General features: G+C 37.5%; 1 protein-coding gene across 1 annotated transcript in view; it reads right to left on the bottom strand.

The window, feature by feature from the left end:
- Positions 1 to 1,003: 1,003 nt before the first annotated feature.
- Positions 1,004 to 16,506, bottom strand: part of CHST8 (carbohydrate (N-acetylgalactosamine 4-0) sulfotransferase 8) — a 146,140-nt gene continuing 130,637 nt past the window's right edge. The window contains exons 2-3 of the mRNA XM_009320270.1: positions 4,598 to 4,635; positions 1,004 to 2,152 (exon numbers count right to left, since the gene is read on the bottom strand). Of these exons, the coding sequence (XP_009318545.1) occupies positions 1,004 to 2,152; positions 4,598 to 4,635 (1,187 nt within the window). The remainder of the gene's footprint in view (positions 2,153 to 4,597; positions 4,636 to 16,506) is intronic.

Raw genomic sequence — 16,506 nt, forward strand, 5'->3', positions numbered from 1 at the left:
AAAGCCTTCTCTTAAGTATAGAAATGAACAACTGAACTAAAACACCTGGCATATTTTTTTTGTGTGTTAAGTCAGATCTAGTTGTTACTGGAATAAACAAGTGCAAATTGTTTGCAGCAATGAGAAGAACTACCCTGTTGGGCAGGAAGTTGCATTTATTCTTGCTTGTTATTATGAAGGATAGATTTGATATTCCTGGTGACTATGAAGATTAAACCAGAGATTTATGTTAATGCAAAGGATTAAAAGAATCTTAATAGCATTTATAAAGATGCAAATGTTCACGTGCATTTTCTCTTTTTGCAGGTGAATGTGCCATAAGGGAAATACTGAAGGGGTAGAACACATCCTCACTCTGAATTGCAACATCTGGTTTAATACTGCACTCAGCATGGTCGTTAAGTGTTAGTTGTTTTCACCAGTGTGTTTTTAAACAGTCTAAGTGTGATGGACTTTGTCTCCTTAGCTAACTTATGAATATCAGGAAATAGCAATCTATGACTTCAAATACATAGTGCCTGTTTAGTGTATGGCTTCATGTGTTGCAGATTTCAACAAGCTGTAAATATTGCTCAGTGTATTTTTTTTTTTCTTGCTACTATGTCACTTCCAGACTTATTTTCTAAATAGTAAAGAGCTTGAAATACTGGCTGCGCTGTAGAATTGTCAGCTGTTTTTCCCCAGTTTCAAACTGTCCTCCCAGTGCAAACACAGGCCACACCAGCATGGAAAATTATGTGCTTTATTTGGGAGCCCTGACATATAATATTATACATATATGTACATACATTTCATATGGAGAAATTATAGAAAAAATATGATTTGAGAAAGGAGGCAATTAAGGTGAAGGTGTAAACATCACTAGCAATTTATGTTCTGTTTTGTTTTTTTTCCTACTCTTCAACCAATTGTTTACTAACAGACAAGTATATATAAACAGAAGCCGCCTGGATTTATTACGCAATTCAACTGATATGACTGTGGAAATGTCCCAGCTCTCAAATCAATATAAATCTTCAAAAGGTTTTGAGTAGTTAAACATCAAATAATCCATATAGTAAAAGTCATAGCTTCGTTGTCGTTGAGAAGGAGAAAGCTCTGCAAAATACTGTTGTGTAATTTTAGTGGTAGTTCTTTCTTCATTGGAGTGCCTATCTTTAAACTTGGGGAAAGTTAAATTTTGTGGAGCACCAATTAAGTGTAAGAAAAAGTTTGCATCTTCTTCCATACTTTCAAATTTTCCAACAAAGTCATAGTCTATTAAACATGGGCTACAAAGCCTATTGACATGATCCCAGTGGATATCCATGCCTACTGGCCTGTGTACGTCCAGGAGATATTGAATAAACTCTTTAAATTTGACTCCAGAGCCTGTCTTTAATGCTTCTTTGGTGGCATTGACACGGTATCTGGAAATGATGGCTTTTCCAAAAACCGGGTGGTAGTAATTGTTTGGATGTTCAAACTTGTCCCGAAATGCAGATACCAGCTTTTCAAAAGGTTCGCGAATAAAAAGCATCTTCGTGTAAGTGTTGAGCCTATGATAAATTCCTTTGTGATCAAACCCATCCAGCCTTTTCAAATAGTTTCCATAGTGCACTGTGTTGTGCTGTATATCTTTTGTGGAAGAAGCCAGCCCATTAAGAACCATGAGCACACGTTTCCAGTTAGAGCAGCCGGCTTTTGGTACTTCGCAGTATAAAACTCTGTATTTATCTTCTACAAATATTCTAGAAACATGATAAGGAGTGATTATTCTTCTATTATTACTCTTGTATTTAGAACAAGTTTCTCTCATTATCCGCTTTCTTTCTCTTTGGATCTGATAGAGATTTTTCCACTCATTATTGTTTCTGTCCTCAGATTTAAGTGTGGGCAGGTTGAAAATGGAGCTGTTCATGGAAATCAGAATTGGGCTCTTCTTAATTATAAACCTCCTCCTCCGTTTATGGAGCCTGATGGGATTAATTTCTTCACCTTTCTGTTGATCCTTCATCGCAAACGTTATGCTGCTTTGCCTTCTGTCTGTGCTTTGAAGCTTAGTGGGCACATTTTCAGATAGGTGTAATGAATCGCTCTGCTTTACCGTTACTACTCTGTCTGCAGTATTTTTTCTTAATCTTCTATCCTGTTTATTGCTGGAAACACAGTCCTGATGGGGGGGGAAAAGATGAAAGATGTTAGCAAATGAGGAAGTGTTTGTCACTATTAACAGCTTGTACAACTTAATGTGGATCTATTCATACACTCTGAGTTCAGCAGAATTGTACAACAAAATGCATTGCTGCAAGTCCTCAGCGCTGTGCCTACATTGTGGTAATAACTCTTCTCTTGTCATCTTGTTCTGTGCTTATGTGAAATTCAAAGGCTGAGATGAGCCTGAACTGGTAAATTCCAGTTCAGATGTGGATTTAACTGTATTTTAGGTAGTGCCTGTACCCAGACTTTGATAAATGCTTTTTGTCTTGGATATGTTACCTTTTGTGGAAATTTCAAAGACATCTGAGTATTTTGAGGACTGACTTAATTATTCCAGACTGCCTGTTGTTCTCACACAAATTGTGTGGTTTTTCCCCCCTCTTTCAGTAGCTTATCTTTGCAGTGAGGGCAGTAGTGCAGAGAGTGAAGGCTGACAGGGAAGGGGGGTTTATAGTGTTTGTAAAGTGGAGTGAAGATGTAGAGGGAGCAAGAGTGGGAAGAGGGAAGCAGAAAGGACTGCAGGAGTCTTGGAGGCTTTGCAGAGAAGTGGGTTTGGCGAGAGCAGCGTGAATAGGGACCCCAAAGGGAGGCTTGAGTGAGGTGAGCCTGGGACCAAAGCAATTGAGACTTGATGAGAAGCAGTAATGGGTGGGAATGAGGCTGTGGCTGGCATTAGGCAAGTGAAAACAGAGTAAGCAAAGCAAGTCTATGGATAAGGTGTTTCTGGGACCTGCTCTTTTTCATTAGGTGGATCTCACTGGTTAATACTTCTTTTGGCATACAGCCCAGATGTGCTCCATTACTTCCTGCTTCTGAAAGCAGCTGAATTAAATCCCTGTCTACATGTCTATGCCTCTAAGACTAAAATTAGGTTCTGGACACTGTTTAGCTACGTCATCCCTGTTTTGAGAACTCATCTGGAAGCTGAGTGGCATATGAACCACTAGGGAGTACTTCAACAGAGGAAGCAGATGTAGTTGCAGAAATGTTTATTGCTTACCTAAAATACTTAATGTTTATTTAGAGGTTTTATAAATTGTAAATTTCTGATTCTCAGTCTTTATTTGCTCCCTAAGAGTATTTAAAACTGGCTTCAAAAATTAGATACTGGATGAATTTTAAGGTGTACAGTTACGGGGATTAGTAGGGTCATGCTCTTTCAAGGTGGCAGATTAAATCTTAATTGTAATAGTGATTTTTACAAGTCTCTTTCTGTTTGGCTGAAAAAAGAGATGCTATAGGTAACTTATCAAACTTGTGCTGTCATGGAGGTTATATCTTGCCACATCCTTCTTTAAGGGTGAGAGGTGAAAAAGAGAGTCAGTATTCATTACAAAAGCATTGGTGACAAAAGAAGAAAAATCAAATTGTATTATTTTGTAGGTGACTTGCTTGAGCGGATAACTATTATACAAACAGAACAGATCAGTATTAAACACAATTTTTAGAATACTATGCAAGTTGTTGCAGAACTTAGGCTTCTAAAATATTTTGCTGGCTATTCTGGTAGTGGAGGTGGTATGTGATGTGCAGACTGGGAAAGAAACCAACTGATAATTTGTCATACAAGACACTACGTATTCAGTTGTTGGGAGTGATTGTTGTACTCTGCTCTTCAGAGGTTGTTTCTGGTAGTCAAAGATGTATTCAAGTTTTTGTCTATGTAAAATATCAGATGTATTTCTAAATATTACCCTTTACAGAGTGGCTGAAATTCAGTCTTACTTATGATGTGGCTGATATTTCAAGGTTATCAAATTCAGACTTCCTAGATAGTTACAGCTTTGATGATGAACCTACAGTTTTTGGGAAACTCAAATGCCGTGATTTGAATGTCTTCTGTCAGTGTAACCCTTCACCCAGAAGGTCAGGCTGGAGCTGTAGAGATGGAGTGATGTCAATCACATTGCACTGATTTCACCAGGCAATGGCATTTGGGTAACAGCTGGCAGCTGCACAGTTGTTCCTTTGCATATTTTGCACTTGTCTTTTGACTATGAAGTAGTGAATGGCTGTGGTGGGCTGTCACTGCTGCTGTGAGTGTGCTAATGGCCACTAGATGGAGGAATTTCACCAGTATTTTTCTTTAGCCTATTTTTAATTACTTCTCAAGACATTCATTTGATCAGTATGATTTCATACAGAATATTAATATATGCAAAGTTTACAGTATCTTTTAGCAATATTCAGTCTCGGAAAAAACTCATAAAACTAAAGTTGCATAGCTTATCAAATTCATATTTTAAAAGGAAAATTTGCACTTCATGGCAAAGCTTTGATGCATCTTTTCTTTTCAATGCTTCACGTCTAGTCTAGTGGCCTTATCTGAGCCATCTCTATCCATACTCCGTACTTGGAACATGGGTACAATTTTCCTTATGTACTTCTGAAAACTTACTTTTTTTGGTTGCTGGAATCCCATGTTATATTTTATCCCTAAACAAAGAAAGAAATTAAAGTCATTATTTCGTAAAAATAAAAACATTAGTTTCATTTTTGTTGGACTGATAAGTGTGTCCTCTCAGTAACTAAAAGGAAAACAGGAACAAGTTCTGTTAATGCAATGATAAATAGACCAATGATGAATCATAATTAATGTATATTTCATAGTAACAATACTCCTTGGAAGGCCTCTTTATTTATAGATGTCATAACAATTGTGAAATGGAGTGAATGTTTCTACCTCCCTTTTACAGATGGGGAAACTGAGATGGAGAAAAATGATTGCTTAACCTCAGCTAAAAGGCCAGTAGCAGAACAAGAAGCAGCTGAAATTCATGATCCCAGGTTAGAGCTCTAAAAAAAGGCTGTTCTTTGTGTACTTAATCATAGTAATAGCTTTCACTGAGTACTATCCTTTGCTGTAAAACCAAAGCAACACACAGTGGAGTTATGTATAAGTGAGGTAATGTTTGTAGAGAATTGGAGAGACAAAACAACACAGAAAAGTGATGTCTACCTGAAAATACAATAATAAAGATGTGAAAATCCTAGAAGGCAGCTTTAGGAGATGTGTAGTATGTCTTTACTGTTCCTAACCTCTGCTAAGTATAAGTTAATAATACAGGACTGCATAATGGAAAACACTTCTTAATTATGAAATTAGTTTGGGGCCTTTCAACTTAAAACCGCTGTTATCACTGTCACTGGTGCTTGAGAACTTCAGTTGCTTGAAGACTTTAGTTTAATAAGTCTGTGTTACAAATCTACAGCCTTTTTGACAAGGACAATTACAGGTAAAGGTATTGCAAAGCATTATGAGTGAAAGCATCACTGGAATAGCTCAGTCCCATCAGATTAATTTTTCATGGTACTATGAAAGCTCTTGGAAACACCGTGCATGCATAGTTCACATTGTACCTTATTGCAGTTAAAGTAGCAAGTTCAACTTACATGATCAATCATGTTTTGTCTTTTTAAATTAGATCTACAGACTGATGTTTATAGTAGAGTCTGAGTAAAATTGCTATGGTTATTTCTATGCTGTTAGCTCATCTAGCAGTGCTCATTAGTCCTTTGGCTCATGTTTGAGCTTTAATTCCACTACAGCAATTTGTTAGCAATAAACTCAAGTTAAGGTGGATGGGAATATTGTGATTCTGTGCCTGTTAAAAGCAAAGGGCATATTATTTTTACTTCATCAGAAATAAGTTCCAGACATCTTATAGAAGGAGTCTTAAGCCTTTTCCTAGCTGCTTCTCAAAAATTTTTAACTGCAAAATAAAGTCAGAAAGTATATTCTAAAGAGAGACAGAGCTGATCTATAGCATCCTAGTGTGGGTTCTGGAGGACTAAAACTGATTCTGTTGCACCAGGCTTTAGGAGATGTTATTGAGCTGTTGTCCAGTTCTTAATGTGATCAGTTATATTACACAGCAGTAGAATAAATGTGGTTCTTTGTTACAGAGCAATGAAGGTATGGAAACTGCTGTCCAAAAAGAATAGCAAAAACTGAGCACCAGCACTTTGAAAGAATTGATAGTAGAGCATGGGTGATCTGTTTAAACCACGAAAATGTTCTGTTTGTAAGCAGGTATAACCTCTTTTCTTTTGCTAACCCTAAAGGCATAACTTTAAGCCACTTGAGCTAGATTTGCATTGGCTGCTTGGCCTCTGCCCTAAGGCATCATTAATACAGCTAGTTGGAGTAGTTGCTTAACTTCTACTTTAGGCTTTCTTGTAGCACAGCTTGAAATAATATTTGATTTTCCTTATAAATTCAGAATATTGTTATGCTATCTCTTCTCTTGCAGGCAGAAATCATATGTGTCAGGTAGAGTTTTGAAAAGTTAACACGGTTAAGAAACTTAGTCTGGTATGGTGGGTTGGTCAATTCTGCTAATTTTCTATGGATACCTTTTGGTTTCTTCTGTATATGTAATATAATGCACTTAACATTATTATGAGAATTACTACAGACAATAGTCACCATTCTGTTCAGTACCAATTTATTCCTCTCAGGTATTTCATTTTTGGTCTTTCTTTAAACTGGATTTGAGTAGTGTGAAGTCATGCCTCGTCCTCTGTCACAGATCTTGGAGATTTACTTTGGCTGTCAGTACTGCCAACATGCAGAGGTGAGAACTCACATAGAGTCATAGAATAGTTTGGGTTGGAAGGGACCTCTAAAGGCCATCTAGTCCAACCCCCCTGCTGTGGGCAGGGACATCCTCAACTAGATGAGGTTGCTCAGAGCCCCGTCCAACCTGGCCTTGAATGTTTCCAGGGATGGGGCATCCACCACCTCTTTAAAGATTATTTATATTTTATAAAACATATTTAAATATTTCTCCTACTGTGAACTAGTTATGCCTACGAGTGTAAGATAGGAGAATGGTTGTGCAACCCTCCCTGAAAGATAAGATCATATAATGTCTACAAACACTCCCTTTCTGAAAGCATTTTGAGCTTTTCACAATTGAAAACATAAATAGGTGAGAAAAGACTATTGTAAAACTGAGCAAGTATTTTTGGACAGAATCAGATGCAAATATCGGACTCCGATACAGTCCAAATTGTAATGTAAAAGTTAGGGTTAGTTTTTTTCCCCAGGTTTGTTTAGTTGTGGTCATTTGTCCTGACTTCAGTGGGAGCAGTGATAGCTTGTAGCAAAACCACACTTTGTGTAATTACCCATTAAAATTGGTATGTATCTGCCATGAATAATAATTATTAAAAAAAACTCACAAAAGTGCAAAGAGCAGGTATGAGACCTATCTTTTTTTGTGGTTAATTATGACTAATTGTTTTTTGTAGTAGTGTTTCATAAAGGTAACTTATTTGAGTGATTAATACTTTGCACTGATATGCTGTGCTTTAAAAAATTTTAAAATAAATGCTAGTAGGAGATGAGTAACTGTTTAAAAAAAAAAAAGATTTTTCATTTAGTGGCTTTAAGATGTAATCAAAACAACAATTCATGTTTAATGTAAATGTTTAGTGAAGCACTTGCCAATCTCTTCAATGTTTTCCGAATTTGTGACTTCTAAAGTTGGCTTCTTTTAGCTGTCTTTCTCATGATACAGTCTGTCACTTCAGATTTAAAGCTACGTGGAAAAAAACCTCCTAAGTGCAGTGAACTCAAGGGAAGTTATATTGCACAGATCTACCTAATCAAAACCTAAATTTAATGTTATGCTACATCTTTACTATCTATGTCACTTACCAGCTCTCAGACGTTATTGCCAAAATGGTAATATTTTTTTGCCATAAATAAACCACTGGTGTCTGCTGCACTCAGGTGAAGTTAGTGATCATTAAATGTTTGGTACCAGACACAATGACCAACATCTCACTAGTGCTCAGACAGAGAGAATAGCCGAGAGACAGAATCAGTCTATCAATTGTACATCGTTTATGTCAGTTTTCATGGTGTTCTTTTCTCTTCCCCTTGTGCAACCATGATTTTCCAGACCTGAGCTTGGCCTATGTTTTATGTCTGCTTTTGTTGTCTTTTATGAAATATGAGCCTTATGCTTCATCCAGTCCTACCATATAGTCAAACCCATTGTGAGCTTTTCTTTTTTTTTTTTTAAAATGCTACTAGCAACACAATAAAATGGCCTTCATCTTCCCTGTGTAATATTACATAGCTTTGCCTCTCTGCCTTCTCCTCTATCTCTGCTTCAAGACCTAATTTTGGTTTGCCTCTGGTGTTTTCCTCTGTTCTGAGACTACACTACAGCTGAAATATTTTTTAATAAAAATGATAACTTCAAGTCTGCATCTGTGACTCCATCCGTTAATGGGCTTCTGTGAGCAGTGTATACTTGTTTGCTTCATCCTAACTGATTTGTGAAATACACTCTGGAAGGGCCGTTACTATCATTGCATGAACGTCTGCATCGTGTCCTGTCTGCATACACTCCAGTCTTAGGTCTTTACTCAAAGACAACAACGTGTACTTAATTGCAGAATGAATAGTAGACTAGTACTCAGAATTCTGATTAGCATGAAAAATTTTTAGTTTGAAAAGGATTTTCTCCAAAATATTGGTCAGATCATCTTTTGCCTGTTTTTTTGGTCATTTAAAATGAACTCTTAACTTTTACAGTATAAAAGAACTGCCTATTTCTGATCCTAACTTACTCCAGTGTCTAATTGTTTATATATTGGAATTAGTCATTAAATAAATTTAACATTTTAAGATTGCTACCATTGTAAATTATTTGTTTTTTATATATATAAAATATATATGTAGTGTACCTATTTGGAATACTTCTTAAATATATAAGCCTTTTGTTAGAAAATGCTTTTATTTTGAAATTGAGACCTAATTAATAGAACAAACCTTATGTGTGTATCTGTTTTAATTGTTTGCTATGTATATATCCTTTTATATCTAAAATTTATAGCTTATTTGATAAGTGAAAACCCCCTCAAAAGTCCCCATCTAAGCTACGTACACAGTACCTCATTTTAATGCAGACGAAATTAATGAGGCAAAGTAAAGAAGGCTTAGCAAAGCTGTAGCACAGCTTAAATTGCACATCAAGAAAGAAGCAAACCTATACAGTGAATGTATATGATCTAACCTCTTTGAGTCCCTAGTGAAGCTGCAAGTATGCAGTGTCATTTCCCACAGATGAGTAAACTTTTACAGTGAATGCGTTGTTAAATGATACACTGCTGAGCCCTTGTCAAAGCTAAATGCTTAGTGACAGGACATGCATCATTGTGTTTTAGAGACTTGTGAAGTCATGTATTTCTGAGACACAGTGTCTATTTTCACATCTGTTTCACACTGATTGTTGCAATCGTAAAGATAACACAAACAAATTTACTGTATTCCCTATTAATGATAGGGTGCATGCAGGAAAACCTTGAGCTGCCTGCAATTTGACCAAAGAACTGTCTGTCACTCTTGAAATGAATGCAGTCAAACGCAGTCTCCGTAGCACCTCTCATTTTTATGGCGCCTTTTTGTATTTGGTGGCAGAATAATTATATATATGACAAGAATTATTTTATGTATGAATTGTAAGGGTGAATTATTGGGGAACTCATTTCTAATGCAGCTTTTCTGGGAAAAAAATTAGATGTAAATATTTTATTCTGATATCCATTGCTACAGTAGGTACCATGTAGTGATTTTTTTTAACTTTACATCGCAAAGCATGGTAGGTGATTTGTTACTATTCCAGCTTTTCACACGTGAGAAGCAGAGAGGCTAATAGTTGCATTTGCCAAACTGATCTGATTTTAGGTTGTCATGTTTTGAATTACAAACTCAAATATTGATTGTCTGAAAAATTTAAATCCAGACTCATACAGTGAGTCTTTAGTAATGTCGAGATTAGAATGCAGGTATCTGATTTCTAATCATGATGTTCAGTTCACCACATTGCAGATGATTGCTCAAGTAGTGATGTAGTTTATCAACTGAAGACTAAGGTTTTGAGGCCCAGATTCTGCTGCTCATCTCTGGATGTATTGGATTCTTACTTACATGCTATGCAGGCAGTTGGCCGTGTGTATCCTTAATATGCCATGTGTCAGTGGACTGTGGGCCGTAGAAACACTTCCAGCTTGTGTGAAGCCAGCCCAGCAGGGTTGGGGACTGAGCTGCTGAGAGAAGGATCCTTCAGTAAGCTTCATTGCAGGGCACATGGGCTGTATGCAATATAAAGCTGCAACTTCTTAAAGAACCTCACTGTGAGACTGACTTATTTTTGCCCCTGGTAGATGGTGGTGTTCCAGGGGAGTCCTGATTTTTATAGCCGTGGTGGAGAACAAGGACTGTTAACTTGAGAGTACTTCTTTTTGCTTCCATGGTGCGATTTTATTATTTCTCAAGATGCAATTGTTGGCTCCTCTTCAGTGCTTTCTACAATATCTATTTTTTGGCTAACATTTACAGCCCCCTTTTTTTGTACTTTTCCTGCTCTTAATATTCATGCTTCTGTTCTTTCCAATAATTTCCTTCCCTTCACCTTTCTTTCCCTGTATAAAGAATTCTCAGTCTCCGCTCTGACTCTGTGATCCAGCATTTCTGAGGGTGTAACAAAAGCTAAGCTTGTAATATTTCCAGAAACAAGGATGTCTGCATTTGATTAACTCCATTTTAATTGATCCTTCTCAATTTGAAACTTAAACTTGTGTTCTATTGCTTTACAGTTGTCCTCACCAGTGATGTTGATGCTGAAGGGAAAAAAAAAAAAAATCACAGGGAAAATCTAGCTGGGATATTTCATACTCTTCAGAGGGATGTTCATTAACAGCAACATCTGACAGGATTGCATTTTTATTCTAATAAAAATATACTGCATTTAAAGTAAGATTTATAGAAAAAAGATTTTTGAGTGCAGTTAAATAAAACGATGTTTATTTGTTTGCTCTGCAAATGTTAAACCCTCTTATGTTCTCATGCCTCCATGGTTTTGGTATGCAACATCGATCTCCCATTACTCTTTGCGGCAAAGAACCTGATTCCTTAAGTCCATCTTGCTGATTTAAAGGAGCTGAAAACTTAACAGTCAAGTTTGATGGTTATTTCCTTTGCACGGAGGGGGATGGGTAGAATGTTTCTGTGACTATTTCCCAGTCTCCACAGTAGCCATTTGGAACACTAAGTTAAGCATGACTCTTTGAGTAAAGAGCTTCCTTTTTCCCTATTTTGGGAAGGCGTAAGAAGTTTGCCAAGTGATCGAGGGTTAGGGTTTTTTATCTCTTTATGAGCCTTCTTTCATATGTGAGTTCCTTTGTAAATCAGGTAACTCATTCTTCCTGAGATCTTAGCTTTTTGTTTCAATCCTACCATTGCCAAGCATGCAATTTTTAATAGTTTAAATGCAATCTATTTGAGGAACTTTGAACTCTGACTTGTGGCTTATTCTTAAGCAGTTGTTGTGGTGAAGTAGAATACTTCCCAAAAAGATAGCCATTCACCCTTGTTTTCCCATCTCCTGTGCTAGTATTGCACACAAACTGAATTACTTCATATTGATCTTGTGCTTTTCAGTCTGAGTCAGCTTCAGAGAGGTAGGCATTGAATCTAAGTGAAACCATTAGCTTCATATTTCTAAACGAGGCGAATCTGCAGTTTCTCCATCTCATAGGCAGCAGGCAATGCAGTATTGTGCTGCATTTGTGTCATGGGGTACTTATGATGGTAGCAGCTTGTGTGCACTTCAGTTGATTAAAACACGATTACTCTGGCTTTTTGTGACTGAAATGACTTTCCATCTTAATGAAGTAAGGGACTCTCTGGACAGAAGTACTGTATATGGGGAAAGCGATGCAATTCTGAAGGGCATACCCTGGAAATAATTAAAAGTGTTAGGTTTGTTCATCAGTTTGAACAAGAAAAAATTACAAATGGGGGAACCAAAGTAGAGAACAGTACACACATTAAGTGACTTTTAATGTTTGCCACTTAAGGACTTTCAGACTGTCAAAGAACTTGGTATTCCCAGTTTGTGGTACCAGCAGCCAATCCTGTACGTCCAAATCAAGCACAACTGCACAAAGTCATCGTTCTGAAGCACAGCACTTGCTGAGTTGGGGCAGCTGCCATGTCATTGCTTCCCTCTTGATTCCCCGATTAACTCCCTTGTAGCCAATACTCTTGGTGTAATGTTCCTCTTGACATTTTAACTTAGGCCATCCTTCGTACATGGGTTTCTCTGCTTTTTCCAGTAAGGGATTCTTGGAGTAAAAGATAACAGTATGGAGCTGGTACCTGCCTTTTCTAAAGGCGGGTGCCACCTGAGTATAGTGTTTATGTCTAAACAATATTTTCTCAGACAAAAGAGCCAGGCTATCCTCCTGCTGTTGTTTCCCCCTCATAAAGGCTTTGTACCTCTTGGACAACTTGCCTTATGTCTGTTTTGCTGCACATATTGTGTTAAGTGTACTAGTAAGAAATACCATCTCCTGAAACTTCTGTTTATTTTTCCATTCTTTTAAACACAAATTCATGTGAGAAATAATTGTTTTGATATGACTCGCCTTGTTTTTGATCCATCAGGGTCGAAGCGAGAGAGAAGCAGAAACAGAAATGGTAGCATTTTAGAGGGATATATTCCTTTTGAATCAAAACCCAATTAAAGCGTTGCTGTGACTTCCTGGTAAGTCCCATCGCCTACATTTCTGCAGTGACTTTGTTAGCTGAGTATTGTTTGAAACTGTGGTGTTAGTCTTGTCCAGAAAGTTATTAATTTACATTCAGACTTTGTAATGAGGCTTTCTTTCATCTCTCCTCTACTCCATTGTTGTGATCATAAGTTGTTTGAAGAGAAGATTCTTGCATTACTTGGAATTTAAAAACCCTGATAATTCTTTGACTTGCAACATGCTAATAGAACAGGTATATGAACCCTTAAAGGCAGACACATGCTACTGTGGTTTTTTCCTAATGTTCTTATGTTCCAAAATATACTGAATCCATCTCCTTGACTAAATAATCATGTAACTTACACTTGGTCTGTTTCCTTGACAGCTAATAAAGGAAAGGGAAATGCATGGTACCTTTATATTGCAAGCTTAATTGAATGAATACAAGAAGCTCTTTGTGAATTTATTATGAGGAAGATACCACTACTTGTTTACTTTGTCTTCTCTCTGCTATTTAGCCTTCCTAATTAGAGTACCATTTTCTGACTTAATTTATATTTGATAAGAATTCTATGAAGAAAGCAGAAAGTCAAGCCTCTGCTATTGCATTCCCTATTCCTTTTGTGGACCTATCCCTGGGAATATCGTTAATTAGCATCATTAGCTTTTAGGCACTGTCAGCAGTTACTTGCAATTTCTACTTAATAACTTTCAGTTATTCTTCATTCTCATATTTAATATTTGCATATTGCCTTCATAGCATGACTTTGACAAGGACGTTACACTTTATTCACGTTTATTAAAAAGTAAAAGCTAAGGTTTAAAATATAGCACTGCATTTATATTTATTAGTCTGTAAGAACTATTCAGATAGCCAGAGGAGTTTCAATGAATCTCAAGCAAGCACTTCATGTAATTTGTGACTGTAATGCAGAAGGAGTTAGCTAGCCAAAATAGCTCACCTAGAACCCCAGAAATGTTTCAAGAAATTGTGCAAGTAGGACACTAAAGCTTCAGTGGTCTTTCTATTGGAGGGAAGACAAAATAATACAGGTAGAATTCTGGACTGCTTTCATGTCACTCTGTAGAGACATTTCTTCGGGAGAGAGTGCAAATGGAAAGAGAGAAGGCTGCAGGCAAAACTTAAAAGGTGGATCTACACAGATGTGCCTCTGAGTGATGAAGTTCACTGATTTGATAGATAGAGTGTGGATCAAATACCACAGATGTGCATCCAAATGCTGTGTTGTTATGTTACAATCAATTAGTTGGAACTGATATGGTTTCCTTCTCCTGTTCTCATAGTTAATTACTGACAAATCTTCCTACTATAAGAGATCAATATCTAGTATTTTTTAAAAAGAGTTAACACCTGTAACTTAGCTACAAAACATCGTGCAAAAGGGGTGATAATTGGACAGACTTTGATTCATGACCTGTGAGAAACAAGCAGGAGTTCTGGGAAGGCTGGGTGTGAGGGGTTGAGCTCTTTGCCAGGCCTTTTATTCCTGACTAATGAGCAACTGAAGGACAGTGGTGATTTTCCATTAGTCGTTTGTCACCGGCCCTATTCGTCTCCTTTGTGGAAGGCTTCCTGTTTCGTGTTAAGGAGCTCACTTGCACTCCTTCTCCAGCCAGACTTTAGTGACCGATTGGTAGAACAATTTGCTTGCATAAGAATAGCGTCTTGGATTGACTTCCATATCGGTAAGAATGAGGGGGAAATGGTTCTGCTCAAAAACTGAGTGCTGACTACTTCCAGTATCCATGTGACATTATGTGGTATCCAGAACTTATCCTGAGCTGGAAACCTATGTAGGAAGAGTCAAAGTGCTAGTCTTGAATTTTAGTGAGCTTGAAGCTTTTTAAGGGTAAATGCAGGCCATTTTAAGATGTTCTGAAACATCTGGAAGTCACGATTTAACTTGTTTGTGTAAAGCTAGAAAAATTCATGTAAAGCTAGAAAAAGTGGTCATTACTTAATTTTAAAGTTTATAGTGTTTTCTGGGGAACTGTCCTACTCCTTGACTAAATACAGTCAACCTAAGATGCTAGCCAGGAAGATAAATGATTGGAGTAATCACTGGTAATTCAAGAAAAAAAAGCCATGAAGTTGAAAGTGGCAAGAAAGGTGTATATATCCTGAAATGTCTTGGGAATGGTACAGATCTCTCCACTCTGAAGGGATTATGCCTTGTTACCTCATTTAGTGATCCAGACCTTTGTCTGTCTTTCCAAGGTCTTACACAAGTGAATACCTAACTTAGTAACAATCTTTCTCTTTGTTCTTCCCGGTTTCTGCATTCAGTGGGGATACAGATATTTTAAGAGATGGACTTGCAATCAAAGTAAGGGGAAGATGACAGTCTTTAGCGGTATTTGGTTTGGGAGTTCTGCTGTACTCATGGCATACTTCACATGGCTTGTGTGAAGTTAGTTTTCAAAAACAGTACACTTCCTGCCTGCCTGGAGAAGGAGTTGTAATCATACTCCACCAAGGCTATGACTGCATTTTTCTACTTCGGACACCATGTTGAGGGATTTGTCTTTAGCAGCATGTTTCACCGAAAGTGTGTTATATGGCAGCCGCTCACCTTTACATCCTTGAAAATAATAACAGTGCTTTCTCCAAGAAATTGGAGACATGCTCTAAGAAATATACTTAAAACAAAGGAGTGAAACACTTATTCCACCCGGAGGTATCTGCTTTTAATACTGTGGAGTCTCCAGATGCTGTAATGTTGTTTCAAGAAATTTAAGAAATTAAGGATAACCAAGCCAAAGCACAAGTTAAGTGAATTGTTCTCAAGTCCAATTAATAACAATGCTGATGTGTCAAAGGATTTCAAGTCTATAGTGGCAGATGATGTGAAACTGCATCAAAAATCAGATGCAGAGAGAGTGGTGCCTATGCCTGACAAAATAATGCCAGCAGGTCAAAGAGGCAGTCAGATACTGTTATTGTCCATGGAGACCACCAGGCGTATCAGGAGGCATTTCTCTATCAGTAAAGCGGCAGTTTGGCGTTTGTGTTTTCTCCTTGGCTATGTAAATGTCTATGAAAATTGGTAGTAGGACACCTGGAAAGCAGGACCTCACATCTGCACAAGCTGTCAGATATCTTCTTACCTTAGTGTAAGGGACAGTGCTTGAGGACAGGAGGGTTTTTTAAAATGAGAGAAGTTCTTTTGTTCTGGTGAATGGGATGAAGAAGCTTCACTAAGGTAGAGTAATAATTCTTGCTGCCTAAGAAATCTCGGACTTATTAACCCTAGGGAACAGGAGAAGAAATTAATAGTAACTTGAGAAAAGACTACTGAACAAGGAGAGAGACTGAAAAGTGTTAGACTTCTCCCAGGAAGATTTGAAACGAACAGAGAAACCTATTCAGGCTGGAAATGGGAAAAACTCCACACAAACACACTTGCATACCCGATAAGGACTGGTGGTTCTCAGTAGGTCTAAACTATTTTGTACTAGACTGTGCTAAAATGGACACGCACTGCTGAGGGTACTTAATGCTTCACAGGATGTGTGAGTGTCTTGCGGGTTCAGGTGCTTATAGAACATATGGTTTGAGCTTAATGAAGCATTATGTCGTGGGCATTTTAAGACAATCCAGCAGGGGTGGGATTTAGAGGACATTTGCTCTGTTAACCCCTGCTCACAACTCTTACCATTAAGAACTGGATATCTCTGGGTCTGATCCATTTACAGCTTGGTATTTGCATTGGAGGGAGGCTTCTAGTGCCT

This window comes from Pygoscelis adeliae, unplaced genomic scaffold (assembly GCF_000699105.1).
Source record: "Pygoscelis adeliae isolate BGI_AS28 unplaced genomic scaffold, ASM69910v1 Scaffold62, whole genome shotgun sequence".
Classification (NCBI taxonomy): domain Eukaryota; kingdom Metazoa; phylum Chordata; class Aves; order Sphenisciformes; family Spheniscidae; genus Pygoscelis; species Pygoscelis adeliae.